Genomic DNA, 18910 nt, shown 5'->3' with positions numbered 1-18910 from the left:
TGTCCTGCTGCACCCAGCAGCCACAGCTCACAGCCTGCAATCCTGCTGAGCCACATGCTCCTGACCGATGGGGTTTTGCTTTAAAGAACTCAAGTGAAATGTGTGGGGTGTGGATAGGATACCTCACCTGCACACCCTAAAATGTACCTGCAGAGGTGGGGACCGTGGCTCTGTCTTTGTATGGACAGCAACCCCCGAGCAGAGCTTATATCAGACCTGCTGAGGTGAGATTGCAAGTCGCATGAGGTCTTTGCATCCTTCTCACAGGTGACCCCCCCTCTGAGGCCATGTCCTTCTCCCCATGAGCACTGAGTGGCAAAGGGGAGCTGGTGGAGGGGACTGGCCAGGCTAAGGAGGTATTTCCACTCATTAAGTGTTCCGGGTGGGATCCTGCTTGGAACCAGTTTAATTAATGACACTATGTTAACAAGGACTGCATGGTCTGTGGAGAGTGAAGTCAGAGGAGCTTTCTAAGACCTCCCTCATGTGAATGTTCTGGAGGCACAGAGCAAGAGCTTTCACAGTTGGACTTTTTACTAAAGCCCTGTGTTTGCTTTGGGCTGAGATGACCTGGATTAAGAACAATATTTTGTTAAAACACTGACTGAAATGCTGTAGTTAGAGGGAGAGGATGGCTGCCATTTAGGGCAGGACAGGGGAAGCACACTCTCCTCAGGGGAGTCTGAGCTGCAGCATTTCGTGAGAAAAGGGCAGGAATTACATCGACATCTCTGGGCTTTAAATAGCAATGACTTCTGCAGCTCTGTAGGAACAGCAAGAAATAGTCAAAATGAGGTTTTAAAATCCCTGTTGTTGGTGTCAGTTACAAACACCAACTGCAGATCTGTGCAGAGTAGAAATCCTGGAGACAGGACACCACCGAGGTCCCACAGCCTGCAGGACACAGTATGGACTGGATACAGATATATGCAATGAAAGCATGTGGGAATGATATAGAGGATATAAACCTTTATGCCCTGAAGCCCCATTAATTGCAAAATAATAAGCAGAAATTCCATTAATGGGGCCACTCCCTGGACTTGTCCCTTAGAATGTCCCATAAAGCAATTGGGTTTGTCTCCAGCAGATGCATTAGATAGTCCATTCATCTGATTTTATAAAGCAATTAGTCTGTTCTCGTCTGCCAAGGAGACTTTTATGGGCCTGTCACGGAGAAGTCTCTTCAAGTGACAGACTATTGTGTTGTACAATCAGACATGTGGTTCCTGCAGAGCTCAGCCTGTGGCTTTTTGGAGGTTTATTACTATTTTTTCCCTCTCACCTCTGGTTAAGTGACAGCTGCTCTCCACTGACAGCTCGTCGCAGTGTCCTGCAATTTGGCACTACTGAACCCGGCAGCATCAGCCAGTGTGGGCTGCTGGGGGAGTGAAACATCAATCAAGAGCTAAGTGCATTAATTCAGCCCTTATTACCAGGGCAAAGAACAAAATACCAGGGATGGAGAGCAGGGCAAGAGGTGATTTTGGTTTGCTGCCTGTGGAGTTTGCTCCAGAACACCCCCAAGCACAGTGCCCACACCCCTGCCTGCTCTGGCCAGTCCCTCCCGGCTCTCCTCAGCGCTGCTCAGAGCAGCATTTGGTACCTGCTGTTGGCCTCCTGCCCCATCCCGTCAGGGACCCCACAGGACATTATTCCTGCTACGGTGCAGACACCCAACATCTGCAGCACATCTGGGCAATGAGACACTTCCAACATACCTGCTGGGCACAGACTGGGACAAGCCAAGCACTGGGAGTACTCTGGTATCACCTCAGGGGAGCAGTTTAGGAACAGACCCTGGAACTGGGGAGGGGATCACTGCTGAGCACTGGTGGGACAGAGCAGCTTGTGAAACAGCATCAGTCTTCAAACCAAGCTCTGACTGCACTCTGTGCTGGTGCTAAACCTGCCCTCACTTGTCAGTATTCCTGCCTGGGCTCCATCCAAAGTCTGGGAGATCAGAAGCGTTCCTTTGCCCACCGCAGTGCAGGAGGGGTGGCGGGGGGAGGTGGCGGGTGAGGGGACCAGGAGGGTTGGCTCCACAGTCGGTGAGAGGGCAGAGCTGTGTGCCCCGGCTCCAGGGAGAGACTCTGCTGCTGCCTGGGGCACAGGGCGGCTGCATACCCTCTCCCACGCGGGAATTCGGGGAGTGCCTTTCACAGCCAGTCTCCCAGGTAAGGGTCAGGCTCCTTTCTCTCTCTTCCTCCCCTAGTCTGTGAATGACCTAAAATGCCGAGTTATTTCTTAGTGCAAGAAGATGGTCTGACTCTGGCCCACCTACACCCCCACTTCCAGGGCTTAAATTGGATTTAACTGAGGACATTCCCTTTTATCCCTGTAGCGTGCTTTGGCCAGCCCCTCCATACTGTTTTCCACTTGAAGAGCTAAGTGATGATAATTGTATTCTGTTTCTCCTTCCTGAGCTAATTTTCTGACTCATTGTGGGGGTTTTTCTGCTAGCGTTTTGTTAATCTAGTTGGCATGTTGTGGTTTCTTTGTTCATTATGTGATTGGGGCTATATAAGAGGATTTGTCTCTGGAATTCAGGTATCCCCTGCACTGTGTTCCCTGTTATCGTCTTCATCAGCAACTCTGCTGAAGGCACTCTGCTGCATTTGGCATGAGCTAACCTTAATAAATTTGGGCTGTGAATCACTCAGACATGTCTTGCTGGATCTTTGCACACTGATTTGTGTGTGCTCAAATAGTTTCCCCGGAGGAGACTTGCAGTGACTCAGTGTTTCAATAATCTGCCCTCCAAATTCTCCCTCGGGGTTCTGCCTCCCGGGGGCTTCACTCGCCGAGGGGGCAGCGCCACAGCCACCGGGGGCGCAGGGTTTGGTCTGCAGACAGAGGAAGAGGAAGGGAGCTCCTCATGGCAGAGGCTTCCCAGGGAAGTCTCCTCCCACCCCACACTCCTGTCCGGCTCCAGCCTCGGGTCTGCAGGGAGCAAACTGTGCTGCTGGTGCTGTCCCGGCCGGGGCAGGACCCTCCGGCCAGCAGCACTGTCCGTCTGGGACCGGGAGCACACCCCAGGCCCGCTTCTGGGAGATCTCCCTCGGATCTCGGGCACCGGGCTGCCTCCGGAGCTGCTCATTCCCACAGGTGGGCAGCAGGACTGGAGAGAGATTAAGGAATGTTTAAGCATCTCTTTACCTGCTAAGTTGACTAAGACCCAGCAAAAGCCGAATTTCAGAGATTCCCTTTTCCAGAGCCTGTCTTGGAGTCCAGCAGGAATGCAACCTCCTGCCTCCCAGGCACTGTCCGTGCCCTGGTCAAATATTGCTCAGGTTATTTTTTTTATTAATGTTGTGCATTCTACATTTGCCTGAGAGCTGCTGGGGGTCAGGGCATCCTCAAGTGATACAGGAGCCTTGAGGCACTGGGCAAAGCATGCAAGGCTCTGAATCTCACCCAGGCATTGATAATTATCAGCCTAGATAGCTAAGCCATTACAGAGATTCGATACAGTCAGCTCTGACATCCTGCCCATTTAGGGGAGAAAAATTCAGCAATGAGGAGATGCTGCGATTGACAGATCCAAGGAAATCCAGCCAGGTTATTTCTCACAGCAAGAGAGAGCAAACTACAGGGATTAGCAGAAGGTCAAGGGAGTGTGGAGAGACCTGCTCCTTTGGAGGAAGGTCTTTGATTCCTCCTGAAAAAGGTTATTCAGTCACTTAAAGAAAGGAAGGAGAACAAACCTAAGATATATTAAAGACAATACATGGCAGTTTGAGAGCTGCTCACCAAAAGCTAATGAGGGGTGGGGAACAGTAAAAAAGCAAATGATAGCTTCTCTTAATAATTTAATGAGATGATGCTCATTAATTAGAGATGATTTTAACATTTTGAAAAACTCATAATGATGTTTTTTGACTGAAAACAGACCCTCCACTGAGGGAGGACAGCGCTGGCACCCAGCACAGGCAGCTTTGGATTCCCATGTTCAGTGATTGTGAGCTCCAAGCAAAGTGCCTCGGGAAGCAAGGATTTACCCATTTCTGCTGCCACTCCTCATGCTCTGCCATCTTCTTCTGGTGCCAGCATTGCAATGCACACCCGAGGTGCCCAGCCAGGGTCAAGTGGCCTGAAGCAATGACTTCCCTCCTTTCTGTCCTGTTCCTTCTCACTGTGCAAATGGAACAAAACAAAAAAACCAAAACAAAACAAAACAAAAAATCAGTCCTTAAATTTCCCTTCTTTGGTCTGGCTCTTCCTCCTCCAGGGAAGGTGGTGGGAGTCCTTATTCTCTCAAGCCACCCTGGCCACCCCCACTGCCTCTCTGGGTAGCAGCTCTGTCTGGACTATCACCAGGGCAGACCAGGAGCCCCCCAGCAGACATGGCTGCCCTTGGGTTACTGGAATCCATCAACTGGTTTGCACCAACTAGACAGCCCCAAAGCCCTCAGTTGCTCCTCAGAGGACATTCCTCCCAGCCCTTTCTTGCCCTCCTGTTGTTTAAATGAGACTTTTACAGCAACTAGTGACAATGCAGAATGATTCCATTCTTTAGTGAGTGAATGCTACAGCCCTGATGAAACATTTTGTGGCCTTTTACAAAGTGCCAGTGTAGCTCTCTTTACTGAATTAAGATCTTTATAATAAAAATAACTTTTCAATGGACTACATTAGTCCATCATCACGCCATTTGAGCCTACAGCCATGGCTGCTGGAGTGCATCCCTGCTCCCCTTGGTCAGGGCTGTGTTCCAGCTGCTGTGGGTGGGACAGAGACAGGGCAGGAGAAGCAGCAGCATTTGAGAGGAAGATTACTGTTAACACTCCTTACCTCTGTTGGTAAGCTTTGCTATACTTTATCTGGTGAGACTCCCTATAGATGGAGATCATCTGGATGTCCAAAGCCTTCCTTCAAACACCTGTCATCACAGATACTGTGATGTGCAGAGCCCCATGTTGTGGCACGCGTTACAGCCAGTGACTCAGACCAGTGACAAAACCCCAGGTCCACTCCCTCTGATAGCAGTAAATGGGAAAACCTGAAAGCAGATCATTATGTCTGAGAAGCTGCGTGTCCCCCATACATATTCCTGTCCCCTGGGTCAGCTGCAGCATGGGCTTTTCTGGTGGAGTGCTAGAGAGGCTGTGTGCCCACCATGCCAAGCAGAGGAGGGGCTACAGTGAGACTAGCCAAAAGTCAGCAGTAAAACAGCACAGCAGCAATGCTGGCTCCTGAGGAGAGAGTGGGAGATGCCCTTTGATGCCTCCTGCAACCAGGTAACTCCCTGTACCCTCACAGGTCTGTGTTGGCTGTTGGGGGGTTGCCAGTGAAGCAGCTGGCCTGGGAGGCAGGTCCCTTCCTGCACCTGGCCTGCTCCAACCATGCCTCATGGCAGGACACAGCCCTGGGTTGCAGTGCCTGGTCCTGAGCCTGTGGCACCTTCTGGCAGATGCAGAGTAAGGACCTCAGCTCTGCACGGAAGCTCTCGTTCAGCCAGCAGTAGATGAAGGGGTTGTAGCAGGTGCTGCTCATGGCAAACCAGTGCAGGGCAAAATAGAGTGAGTTCTTTGTCTTGATGCCCAGACTGGAGATGAGCACCACGTAGCAATTCAGGGGGAACCAGCAGACTGCAAAGACCACCACCACCAGCATTAGCATCTTGATGCTCTTCTTCTTGTTCCTGTGGTGGGTAACATACTGCTGTGTGGTGATGTCCCCGATGGCATTGCGGAGCCACAGCTTCTTGGCCAAGCGCGTGTAGGTGACGGTGATGATCAGCAGAGGCAGGAGGTAAAGAAGGAGAAATGTAGACAGGTCCAGATACTTCCAGACCAACTCTGCAGGCTCAGGGAAATCAGGGAGGCACAGACTGCGGACAGTGGCTTCCCTTGAAAACAAAGAAATACAGATACAGCATGTGGCCATTGCTGCCAAACGGGTGCTGCTGGCTTGGCAAACCACAGTGGGGATCTCACACTGCCCACAGCCACCTGCTCAGAGGTGTACTGGGGATAGAGGGAGGATACAGAGCCACAGCTCTGACATGTCTCTCTCGGGTTGGACCTGAAGAGAGCATGGGAGCACCCACCCTGCTGTGTCCCCCAGCAGCCAGGAGCCCTCACCCTGCCATACCTCCCAGCACAGGGTCCTTCAGTCAAAGCCATTCTGGAGGAGAAGGAAGGGGCTTTTGGAGGCTGGGGGCTGTGAGAAAGCTTCAACCCACCTCCCTTCCCTGCCTACCATCCCCTTGCCATCAGCTCCTACAGCCTTCCTGATACCTCTTAAAACCTGTGTGATGATTCATCACATTGCTCCAGTTAACCGCGGACAATTAACAAACAGAAGAACCGAGTGTGACCATACACAACTGCTCATTTTAACAACCACTTACACCTGTCCCATCCCATCCAGTCCAGGATCTGGGTGTGTTCCCACTGCCTGGCCAGCAGTGGCTCTCAGTCCCAACACCATTCGCTGCACAGCATTGTCCCCTCCACACTCTGCAGCTGGTGAGTGGAAGTGATGGAAGAGAATGGAGCACTCACACATTTATTTCCAGTGGATGTTTTCTTCTTTCCTTTTCCCTCTCTTTTTCTTTCTCTTATTCCATTTTCCTGTTCTCTCTTCAGCCCTTTTCATCTGTTCTCCTCTATTCAGCACATATTTTAGTTCCCATTAAGCCATGCTACTCATTGCAGTATTGATAAATATCTTTAATATCCTGTTTTCAACCACTGGAGCTGCCTTTCATGCCACAAATAGGAGAGTGTTGAGAATGGGCAGCTGGAATAGGTCATGAGGTCAGAGGAGTGACAATGGGTTCACCAAGTGTGGAGGACCTGGAGATGCCACTTGAGAGGGGAACTGATGCAAAAGGGAAAATCATCCTTTCTGAACTACAGTCTCGACCTTTTCCCCCCCAGGATCTGGCTCACCACTGGGGACCTGCTGAAGGGGACCTGGCAAGACACTGTTCTGGTGAATTCTGATATGATCAGGGACTCTGACATGCTGCTGTGTAGTGCAGCCAGAGAGATGGATGTTGGTGGAGCCTATTTCCCATTCCAGAACCCCAACCACTCCCTGGTAGGAATCTCAGGAGCCCTGGCCCTGCAGGAGCTATTAAAAGCAATATTACAACTGGGATATTTTTTTTTCAATGGAAAGCAGGGACAGGAATAGCATGTCCTGGAAGTCCTTATATTGCTGAGCTGCCTCGTGCCAACATGGGGCTTAGTTTCCTCTGGCCATGCCAAAGGATGAGCAGAGACAGGTGCCCCGAAACAGATCGTAGCCTTCGTTCATTCATAAGCAATTTGTTCCCTAATCCCCAAGCACAGCTGCAGAGCAACACAAGCACAGAGTAACCCTGCCCTGTGTTTACAGTCTGGACAGTTGGAGGTATGATATCCCCTGGGTATCTCAGCACATCAGGCACAAGCACAGACAAGGGAGGGCTGAGAAGCCCCCAGGACACTTCCAGCTGGTGCAGCCCCTTGTACACCAAAAGCAGTGACAGCCAAAGGCACTCAGGCTCTCCTGCCTTGCCAACAGGAGGGGCCTGGCTGGGCTGCAGGAAATTAGATTTGTCCTTTATACAGAAGGTCAACGTCTACAATAGAAATCTCATTCCTGCTGCCTGTCAGTGTCTCTTTGCCCCACTCCCTGGGATGCTGATGTCAGCCTGAAAATACAGGTCATGGTAAGATTATCCCCTTGGCCTCAAGGCTGGCATTCCTGTGAAGGGCAGCACCAGCAGCGTGACACCCGCCTCAAAAATCCCACTTGGGTACTGTTACGGGCTGTTTTCTAGGCAGAAGAGGTCACAGCAATGCCACAGGCTTGTGGGGACAGTAGGGACAGAACAGGTTGGGTACCATAGAGGAACAGACCACAAGAGCAAAGCAGCTCCAAGTTTCGGTTCTGTATTTCTCCCTAGCAGAGGTGACAGCAGAGACAAGTGCCATTTCTGGGCCTTTTGTGTGGAGATAAGCTTCTGCTTTTAATTTTTTTTCCTTTTTCTTTCTTTCCCTCTGCATCAGAACCTTCCCTTTTTCCTGATATTTGAGCAGTCCTCATGTGGGTGTGAAATTCCACTTCATCTGTTGTCATCATGTTTCAGCCAAGCAGAGTTCCCTTTCCCTTGGGGAGGCACCATGGCACACCAGGACAGCTCCGGTTGCTGCCAAAGCACTGGTCCCTCACCTTCCCCTTGTTGGTCCCCCTGCAACTCCACACTGATCCTCCACAGTCCTGCTCCATGAAGAAGGAGGTGGGAGCTTCTCTTTACCTTTCTCGTTGGTGTAACATTGGGCAGAGGAACCTCAAGCTTCAAGGAAGGCTGGTCCTGCTTCATAAATCCACACAGATGAAATACAGGGAAGTCACAACCTGCAACTCGGTGTGCCCCACAGCAGGCCAGGCAGTTCTTCCACAGCCCCAGCCTCTGCTGTGGGAAGTGGGATCTCATACACCAACTCCCTCTCATCCCACATCACCCCTGCCCATGCCTGGGATGCTCCAGCACCTTCCCTGCCAAGCAGCACTGCACAAGGGCTGCACTGCAGACCTCCACACGCTCACTGGGAAGGGGAGATCACTCACCTGTAGTTATACTGGAAAAGCTTTTGATAGATGGCATGGGGCAGGGAGAAACAGGTTGCCATCAGCCAGATAACAGAGATGCTCAGTGCTCCCTTTGTCAGGGACATCCTCTGCTTCAGTGGGTTCAGGATGACCTACAACAGAGACTCTGCCGTGACTCTTCTCCCACAGGAAGCAAAGCCCCTCAAAGCCCACATGGGGGATGGCAGTTTGTGGCATAACCTAACCCAGGTAATGATAGGAGAATGACAGCCGTCATTAGGAAAATGTCCTGTCCATTAGAGCAACCTGGAAAATGGGAAACTTTGAACTTTTCAGTCTGCTCAGAAGACCTTTCAAAGCTTATCCTCTATCTTGCTCTGTGAGAATCATTTTCCTTAAGCTGGCTGCTATATTAGGTAAAAAAAAAATGGAAGATATCTACACAAGCGTCTTCACTCAGGGGTGTTTGTTTATTCTGTATTAACTATGTGACTAATGTCTCTTGTTCTAGCTCGGCCTGTGAAGCTGAGCTTTTCTCCCCTCTGCTAAGGCAGAAATTCACCCTTCATGAAACTTTCTTTGTTAGATCTTTAAGCTGATAAAATATGATAGTCTGGAACTTACTATTTGACAATAACCCAGGAAAGGGGAGTGATTGCTAGGGACAAGCACATGGCCTGGGCTGCTCTTGCTGCTCTGCAGTGGACAAACAGATGGCCATGGACAGACATGGATAAAACCTTCTCACAGCTCAAGTCTCCTCCCAGAGCCTTGGAAGGAAGAGGGGGTGGGCAGTGTCACCTGGTGCCTGTCGAGAGCGATGGCCGTCAGGGTCAGTGTGGAGACATGGAGGGAGCAGTACTGCACAAAGCGGCTGATGTGGCACATGGCCTTTCCAAAGATCCATGTGCTGTTCACAAACCGGACCTGAGGAGAAACAGCAGCTCATTAGCCAGAAAATGTGCTGAAAACAAATCCATGGGGAAATCCCTTGGCTGGAACGTGAGCTGGCTCAGGGTTCTGGCTGGTTGGGCAGCTTCACCTGAAGCTTAAACAAAGATCGGCTATCCTGGTCTCTGAAACAACTTTACAGAAGAGTTTATAGGATCAAACACCACAGATTTTGAAGTGGTGCTGCCATAGCTCTCCTCGCCTGTTCTACAGACATTTTTTTGTGGTAATAACTTTTTATTACACTAACAACTGTATTTTGAAAAAGTGGACCAAGGTTTGATATCAACCCCACTGTCAAATCTGAAGAGCTTTAATTGAAGCTTTGACCCAACTGGCATCTCTGGAAATCTTGACTACTTTCTTTAAGTCACCCAATATGACTGGCATTCAGACTGTTCTGACCTACTCAGGGTCACTCTAGTGCTCTTCTGCATGAACATTAAAAACACATCTTCACCCAGGCACTTGTTCTCATTCCCCAAGAAGCTCTTGCTGGGGTTTGGTAGCAACATGGAGAGACTTTAGAGTTTCTACAAGTCACAGAGTCTAAGAAAGCAACAGAGAGCCCGCAGGCTGCTAAACAATGTTTCACTTGCCTGGCAGAGTTCTTAATTAGACATGGTGGTGTTGGGTTCCTACCTCAGCCTTAGGAGAAGATGCGTGGAAAGACTGTGACCACCAGGCAGAGTTCTGGAGGGTGGTAGAATCCAGTCCTGGCTGAAGGGACAGCACGACCAGATACTTACCAAGGTGAAAGGTGTGTTGAGCAGTGTGATCATGATGTCCGACACGGCCAGGTTGACAATGAAGAGGCTGGTGGCCGAGTGCATCCTCTTGTTCTTCAGCACCACGTGGCACACCAGCATGTTCCCAAAGAGAGACATGATGATAATGACTGAGTACGCCACAATTAGGAGAGCTTTCACTGTTGGTTTCTGGGATTCTGGCTCATATTTAGCCAGCTCAGCAAATTTCTCCCACTCAATAATGCGGCTCTCTGTCCAGTTGAAGATGGTCCTGTTGCTTGCGTGGTAGATGGACATAAGTTTGGCCAGGGAAGAGTAAAGACCAAACTCCCCAAGAAACCCCATCACCTGTGACCTGCATGGCTGAAGCAGTGAGTGAGGCATGATAGGTCAACCTCAGTCTTCCCTGCTGGGGAGCAGCTCCAATGGTGTGTCAGAAAGAGGCTGGTTTGGGACCACACACTCTCTCATATATCAAGAAGAGCAAGAGCTTTGCAGGCGAGCTCTGGACTCAAGCAGGTTGCCTTACCATCCCATGCTGCTGCCACAGGAATTTCTTCCCAATGCAGAAATGTTCACCTTCTGCTCTAAACAAAGCCAAAGACATCTTTCCAGCAACAATCTGAATTCTGAACAGAAAACAGCACTTCACTTGGACCAGATAGGTCTGTACATGACAGTGCATACATTACATCATGATTACACACCAGTTCCTGCACACTCCAACCACAAGGAGAAACCAAACTCCCCACCTTTACCCCGGTCCCTAACTCCTATCATTACCCCTTCTCACCTCCCACTGCCTGGCCGTTTTGATCCCCCTCGTTGCCCAGCCGTTTTTGTCCCCCTCGGAGCTCAGTCCCAAGGGACAGCAGCAGCTCCTCCGGCTCCCCGCGCTGCACACCCCGCACCGCACACTCTGCACTCACCGCGCACCCCGCTCACTCTGCGCATCCCTCTCACCGCGCACTGTCCGCACTGCACCGCGCACCCCGCGCCCCCCTCACCGCGCTCCCCGCTCAGCTTGCACAGCCCTCTCACCGCGCACTGTCCGCACTGCACCGCGCACCCCGCGCCCCCCTCACCGCGCTCCCCGCTCAGCTTGCACAGCCCTCTCACCGCGCACCTTGCGCATCCCTCTCACCGCGGACTGTCCGCACTGCACCGCACACCCCGCGCCCCTCTCCCCGCGCACCCCCGCCCGCGCCGCGCGTGCAGCCGGAGGGCGGAGCCGCCGCTCGGGGCGGGGCTGCTTCATTCATAAAAAAAGACTCGGGCGGGGCGCCGCCGGCCCCGGGAGTCGACACCAGGGGTTAATTAGTACCGCGGTTTCCTTTTATTCCGAGTCCTGGGCTTAACGGCCCAGTCCAGTTCAATAAGCAGCTCCGGTCGTCCTGTTTGTTCCCACAATAACAACATTTCTATTTTCCAAATGATCTCATTGTTCCTAATTCCAAATAATAATGCATTTTAAAATGTCATTCAAGAACGCCCTGATGTCTGTCCTGGTCTCTGGCATTTTTAACCTCTATCAGGGCAAATAAATCGTGATGACAGGGTAAAAATTAGGTTTTTCTTATTTGAGGTTTGTTTGCCATGGAGCAAACTGGGCATCCCAGGGCACACCATGTCAGCCATAGGCTCTTAGAGAGACTAGTGTAGATCTTCCTGGTAAATAGTAAGAAAAGAGTCCAGACGGAGACAAGAACTCCTTCTGCAGGAGGAAAGATTTGTATATTTGGTGTGTGTTTCCAAGAAACTGGCTCTTTGCTCAGAATTTTCAGGTCTAAGAGATGCTCCAGTTCACAACTGTGGCAGACTCCAGTTGTTTTCAGCAGAAGCAGAATGAGCCTTGCATTTGCTCTCTGGAGTTTCTTGCCCGAGGGCTACAGAAAAGACACACTGAATGTTTATTACCACTACGGCAATATGATCTAGGAGGATTCTGCTCTTCTTTAGTCCCCCTGAAGCGATTCTCACCAGGGCTGTGAGATTCTTGTGCATCCAAAGAGCCATTTCATTATCCTCCCATGCTGCTCCTGCCTGGCATACATCATCACTGTCTTTAGAGCTGCAAGCTCAGTAGAGAACTATGAGTTTGGTCTAATCATATTTCCAGTAAAATCACAAGCATGTTAGCTTTCTCCAGGTGGAAATTATCCAACTGCAGGTATGTGCTAGAACCTCCTGAAACACTCAGGCACTCAATGGCTAAGGAGTTAAGACTTGATCCCCTACACAGCAATAATCCCAACCAGCCTCTCCTGCCCCTGGAACTCTGATGGAGCTGCAGGTCCCCTGTGTTCCATGTCATTAGATAAGCCTCTGATTGATGCTTGTCTGGTTTTTATCTTTCAGAAAACACTTCAGGAGCAGAAATGGCTGCATTGTGGAATAAAACTGATAGAGTTTTCTGCCTATCCTTCTTGAGCAAAATTCCAGTTACCTGCCTGTTTCTGAGCAGACTTTGCAGGCTGGGGATATTAAAGGTATTCAGTGTCTTTCATTCTTGTGTCTTACTCTTAAATGTCAGAAAATCTTTTTGTTTCCTGGAAGGCTGGCTTTCCTCTGGACAGAAGAATTAATACCAGTGAAGATACACAAGCACCAGAAGCTTTGGAACTGAAGAGCTACAGAATTCCTCCTTTTGCTCTCAGACATCAGCGCCTGTTAGATTCTAGGGCACAGAAAGTATTGCTGAGCCCCTGAAATATTTATTACCAAGCCTTGCATTGCATGTGCTACCCAATGTGCACAGTGCCATCACGTTATAACCCAGCTCAGGTTTGCCTAAGGTGGCAGCAGAGCAAGAGCTTCAGCACCAGGTGCTTCGGCCTGAGCCTGGAGTGCTGCTGGAACCTCCCTCTGGCCTGAGCTTCCAGCAGCCCCCAGAGGCTTTCACGCTCCCCTCACCTGGCATGGACACACCAGATTTCTATGCAATGGACATTGCAGATCTAAAACAGAAAGTACAACCAAATTCTAAATTCAACTTCCAACTTAAATTAAAATTCAGAGGGTAGGATCTCGGAAGTGCAAATAGTTGTCCATGATAACCAAAGCTCATTTTCCCCAGGGTCAGTGTATGTACGATCTGGCATTAGTTACCACTGACATGGGAACAGTGTTTTCATGTGCATTTTATCAGGCCAGAGCCTGCTGTTATCCTATGCTCTAACTGGCTCTGAGATTCAGCACAGGCGAGTGGGTGGAGTGGTAAGTTGTACAAAATGGGCTTCAAAAGGAAAAATAAGAAAAGTGCAACAATGCCTTAGCAATTGCATTTGATGTCTTGTGAATAGTTACAATTTAGACTTTATTATTCAAAATACAAATGGCAAGTACTTAATAGCTATTAAAAATGGAACTTAAGGGTGGTTGGAAAAGAAAAGTTTTATAATGGATTTGATAATCCTCAAAGTTCAGCTGTAAGGTTTGGATGACAGAACAAAGAGAACTAATTTATCATTGTAACTGTGTCCCCTCCCTGCATTGAAGGGCCTTGTCTAATAACCCACTGGGGCTGGATCTTCAGGCTTCTTTTTTTTTCCTCCTTGTAAACAAGTCATACAGAATGGATGACAGCACACCCAATTACCATCTAAATGCTGGCCCTCTGATTTTCAGTGGGATGTGAAACCCTAGCAAGTAGCAGTAACAGCCAATTCTTACCTGTGCTGTCCTACCAGCTCTGAGTGCTCCAGCCTGGCCATGGCTTTGGCCATCGATGTTTGTCCTTCAGGTTGGTCAGTACAGCTCATTCATGTGGGAATTCAACCCATCAGTGTGCTTTGTCCTTTGCTGGGCTGAGGAAAGCTGAGAGGCTTCAGAAGGCTCTGAGCCTTGAACACTCATTATGGTGTGTTTTCTTTTTAGGAGGTTTTTCTTTGGTTCTACTTCCCCTCTGTGTGGTAGTCAAGACAAAAAAACAAACAAACTAACTAAAATAAATTCCTGTTTTCCTTAACAGAAAACTGCTAATGAAAGTGACTTGGCAAAGAGTGGAAAGGGTAAGTCACTTTCTGTGTCTGATATGCATGGGAGCTGTTATTGGGGACATTAGTTCCCTCCTCCCTGCCTGCAGCTCACTCTGTGGGGTTTCTTTGAGTCCTCCTGCACAGGTACAGGAACAGTGAGCAGGGACAGCTCCACACACATCCTTACTGCACAGAGCTCACAAAGAGCCCTCTTGCCTTTGATGAACAGCTCAAAACTCGTACACCTCTCCCAGTGTCTGAGCTCAGCCCTTCTGCAAGCGCATAGCTGGTTTGAGGCCAGAGAGCTGCAGCTAGCAGGACTTTGTCAGAAGAGCTCTCTGGAGGTGTCTGAAGTGGAGGCCAGCAGCCGACAGACACCTCACACAGCCCATCACGAGCTCAGGAGAGATGTGTGGATGCATTTGACAAGGTGAGGAAGACCCAGGCAGCACCCTACCATGTGCTGTACATGCTCTGGCTTTTAAGAAATGCCAGTCTGGAATGGCTCATTATCTCTGTTCCCTTCCAAGGCCCAATTAATTTAAGGCATGATAGGTTTGCTGGGATGACTCACACACCAGAGGAAGGGAGGAATGAAGATAAGATTTGAAAAGTAGTGGTACAATATATATTTATTTCAAAACTTTTTCCTCTGTGCAGCTATGACCAAAGGAAGTCCCAGCAGGGTCCTAAAAGTCCATCACTCTGGGTTTGCAAACACATGGAAGCAGGAGCACAAACAGCCAGGAAAGGAGGGGCACTTCTGACAGTCACTTGTGCTGAAGCTTTTAAAACTTAATTTTCAGCTCATTCAGTCAAAAGAGGTTATGAAATTACAGTAATAAAATCTGAAGAGCATAATCCAACTGGCACTTTCCCAGGAGGTCTGAAGAGCTCAAGCACAAAAGTACTGATTATCATGCTTTTAAATTATAAGTTAAATTACCCTATCACCAAGGACACGGAAAATGGCCAGTAGGGCATCCTTTCTGCAAGGGGCTCCAGGGGCAGTCCTGGTTATTTTACACTCAAATACTCTTCCAAACAGCCGACAAAAAAGGATTAATACACACTGATTTACTGGAGGAAAATTCCAGACTCATGCATGTTACAGAAACAGCCTCCTTGCTGGAAGGAGGCACATGGATAAAGAAGACCTCTCCACACAATCCATTTAGATCCCTAGGAGGATTTTCACTGCTTTCCCCTGCAAAGGCTCTTCAAGAGACTGAGCTGGATGGGATGGTGGGCACGGGGCAGCCTTTGGGACAGACAGATCTGGCAGAGAGTGACTGGCTGCCACTCTGCTTGTGCAGAACACGTGGATGGTCATGGACAACTTCAAGGAACTGCAACAAAGAGGAATGGCTGGACAGGTTTATAATGAAAGGGCCATTTCTTACTGCTGTGCAAAAGGGGAGAGTGCTGGGACTGCTCAGGCACATCCCTGTGCAGCCCCATGCTGCCCCTCTGTCCCTGGAGCAGCCAGGTAGTGCTGGGGTGACTCACCAAGATCTAGCACTGGAGAAAATTGGAGCCGCAAAAGCTCAGTGTGAGGAGCTAAACAAGAGCACTGAGGAGTGAGCTCTACCCCCAGGATTAAGCAGCACAAAGATTTCCAGGGCCATTTGGAAACTTAGATTTCTGTAACAACTGTGGACAAGGCAGTAATTTTCCATTTCTTTACTCACTGGTGCAGAATTCTAAACAATTCAGGCAAGAAATCAACATACAAACCATCCAGCCAGCACATGGCTACAGAACACTGCCAGCCAGCATCCTCTGCTCCCAGCTGCAATTATCCAGCAAAAAGCGTTACCTGTGCCAGCTTTGGCTGGTTTATCTGCAGAATTTTGAACAACCTAAATTGAAAAAGGCCCACAGGGTGAAGTCAAGGCTCATCAATGTGCATTTCACTGCTGGGTAAAGTTGGGGCAGGTTTTTTCCTCTTCGTAATATTAATATACTATTTCTATCAAAAACTTTTGTACATAAATCCTCTGGAACTGTGACTGGGGAACAAGTTCAGGAATCAGCAAAACCAGAAAGGACATACCTGAAGGTATGTGTCTTCCTCTTGTCAGTTCCCTTGGTCTCCAACCACCAGCATCACTTGTCCCTTGGCCATTGGAACCTCTCCTCCAGCAAAGAGACCAGGAGAGCAGTGATTCGTGGGCATTGGCAGGGAGCCAGTCCAGCTCAAGGGAAAAACATGCCCTTTTATTTAACCAGAAGATTGAGTTTTCACAAAAACAAACCCCAAACAAACAAACAAACACAAAAACAACCAACCTACTATTAGAGAGCTCAGCTAATAAAGCCTCCCAGGTTGTCACATCGGCAACAAGGTCACACCCCAGCCCTGCAGCTGGTGCTGGGCCAGAGCCACTCACTGCAGCCCAGTTACTGCCCTTTGGGTTTGGGGTTCTGCAGGGGTTCTGCAGAGGCTGGGCCCCTCCCCAGCCATGGTGGGAAATATTCTCCTTGCCAAAATGAAGCTTGGATACATTTTGAAATTCCTGGGTTCCTCCTGGATGCAGGGAGCTCTGCTCATGGTTTGATACCTGTAAGAACAGAGGAGGGGCTGTTCCTCCACTCCAGAGCTAAGGTAACTCAGGTACTAGGAGAGGTTGCAGGAATGCTGATTTCTGGCTTCTACTCAGATTTCTTGCTCCAGGGACTGATCTAAATCACAGTCTTGTGGGGTTCCTCCCTTTCCAGGTGTGAGAGCAAAAATTACAAAACATCTTCTTGCTTTTTAGATGTTCAGGAAGGAGAGGCACAAATCCTTCTGGGCTGCTGCTGGAACAGGGACCATTGGGCCAGGGCTGGAAGGACCAGGGATGGGAGAGAATGCTGGCAGGGGCTGCCCACTCTTCCTGCTCAGCAAATCCCCGAAACCCTGAAACCCCAAAACCCTGACCATGAGGCTGTACAGCCTTCAGTAGCACAGAGAGACACATGGCAGGGGGCTCCTGCTGGGCAAAAATGTGGAGACCAAGGGAATTTCTGCTGCTGCTGAAGGCTTTTCCAAGGAGGAAACACAGAGCAGGATTTCAAAGCCTTTGGTCTGCTCAGTGCCATCCCCCTCAGCGCTGGGACCTCCAGCAATCCTTCCCAGATCCTCCTTGGAAACCAATTTCTCCTGTCTACAATGCTTAATTACCCTGGGCAATGAATTAATTTCTGTACTTGGGGCTTATCCAACCTGGAACTCAGGTCCTATCCTTTTTTCTTCCAGTTTTTTCCTGCCCTAGCTGATAGCTCAGTCAGGAAACCGCACATCAAAGAAGCCCCTTCTGCTACTCTTTCCCAACTGAGGCCCTCGAGGCTATGGGCATCAGGTGGATGTATCTGCTAAACATTTTCTCTATTTTCATGAAACTTTAGTGTGCCTGGGATTTAAATGCACTAATGTTCTGTGTTTTCTGTTTCCTTGATTAGCCTGGCAAGCACAGAAGCCAAACCTTTCCCAGAGGCACATGAATGGCTGCAAAGAAGGAGCACCGGGAACCTCTCTTTGTTCACTTAAGAATTTGTGAACAAAAAAACTCAAAAGAAATTGAAGAGACAGGCATTTCCTTTTTGTATAGAGAATTCAATGCCAAGTGCTGGGCTCAAAGAGCCATTTTCCACTTTCTATTCAGCTCATTTGTGCTAATCAACAGGGGTATAATCTAAGTGAAATAAGTGAGTGCAGGTCAGTGACCCTGATGTGGCTTGCTGGGATGGAGGGATGGCTGGCTTAGACCAGCCTAAACTGATTTGTGGACATGAACCCTAAAATACTCTTGTGAAAAAAACTGTTGTCTGTTTTAAGCACTGAAGACCTCATTTGAAAGCAGAGGTACACCACAGGTCTTGGGCTAGCTCCTTATTTTGGCAGTCTAAGCCCTCCCATTCTCATTCAGGGGACAATCCCAAATTTCCTGAGAAGAGGGAAGGTACAGAACTCAGTGTTGCAGTTGTGTGGCAGCTGTGAACAAAGATGAGCCAATACAATTCTGCTTTGCTTGCAGCTCAGGTGATAATAAAATGAAAGATTTCCCACGTACCAGAAGCTTAATGATGTGCTATATCTCGGTGTGCCTTTGGAGGCAGCTATACCCCCACATCTCCTGATCACCAGCCCATGTTTTATACTCCAGTCAATCAGGACTGCAACAGAGCAATGGAAGGCCCAAGTGCCTTTGTTGCTGTGGCAAGGAGGATGAAGAGTTTCAGTAGTGAGTTTCACTGAGTTTTCAGCAGTGAATTTTCAGGGTTTCAGCAAAACAATAGCACCCTGTAACATAAACCACGCCCCAGGCCTGGGGGGTTTCAGCTGCGGCTGTTGCCAGGAGCAGGGGCAGCTCAGGGTCCTGCAGCAGAGCAGACAGGTACCACAGGTTCAGAGCATCCTGTCCCAGCTCAGGACTATTCCAAACTCACCTGCAATTGCAGTCATGGGCAGGTTCCTTGGCAGAGCCCTCACTAAGGCTCAGAGCCTAGTGAGGGCTTAGCTGCCTGCCAGAACCCCTTGTCCTCTCAATTATGGTGAAAGTAGATAATTAATAATAGCCTAATTCAGGAACTACTGATTGATATGCTCCAGAGTGAAGATCTCTTGAGCAATCTGAATCCTGACTGCTCACATGTCTGTTTGATGACAGTCTGCTTTTACACAGTCAGTACTATTTCTCCACT

At 49.3% G+C, this 18910-nt stretch overlaps 1 protein-coding gene across 1 annotated transcript; it reads right to left on the bottom strand.

Moving 5' to 3' along the window:
- Nucleotides 1-3792: 3792 nt before the first annotated feature.
- LOC146437518 (G-protein coupled receptor 83-like) lies at nt 3793-11039 on the bottom strand. Its single transcript, XM_085060608.1, has 4 exons — nt 10248-11039; nt 9349-9474; nt 8566-8699; nt 3793-5848 (listed from the first exon to the last, which is right to left on the bottom strand). The coding sequence occupies exons 1-4, from the start codon at nt 10629-10631 to the stop codon at nt 5254-5256; spliced, it is 1239 nt and encodes a 412-aa protein (XP_084916734.1). The 5' UTR covers nt 10632-11039; the 3' UTR covers nt 3793-5253.
- Between the last annotated feature and the right edge of the window lie 7871 nt (nt 11040-18910).

The sequence above is a fragment of the Lichenostomus cassidix genome, chromosome 4A (genome assembly GCF_008360975.1).
Source record: "Lichenostomus cassidix isolate B80296 chromosome 4A, HeHo_3.0, whole genome shotgun sequence".
Lineage (NCBI taxonomy): Eukaryota > Metazoa > Chordata > Aves > Passeriformes > Meliphagidae > Lichenostomus > Lichenostomus cassidix.
This window is presented reverse-complemented; position numbering and strand designations above follow the sequence as displayed.

Bases quoted from the DNA above. Each gene is read 5' to 3' on its own strand.
- LOC146437518 (XM_085060608.1), bottom strand. From the start codon at position 10,631: ATGCCTCACTCACTGCTTCAGCCATGCAGGTCACAGGTGATGGGGTTT. The intron at 9,475-10,247 runs GTAAGTATCTGG...GTTTCTCCTCAG, and splicing joins TCAACACACCTTTCACCTTG to GTCCGGTTTGTGAACAGCAC. The intron at 8,700-9,348 runs GTGACACTGCCC...TCTCTGTTGTAG, and splicing joins TCGCTCTCGACAGGCACCAG to GTCATCCTGAACCCACTGAA.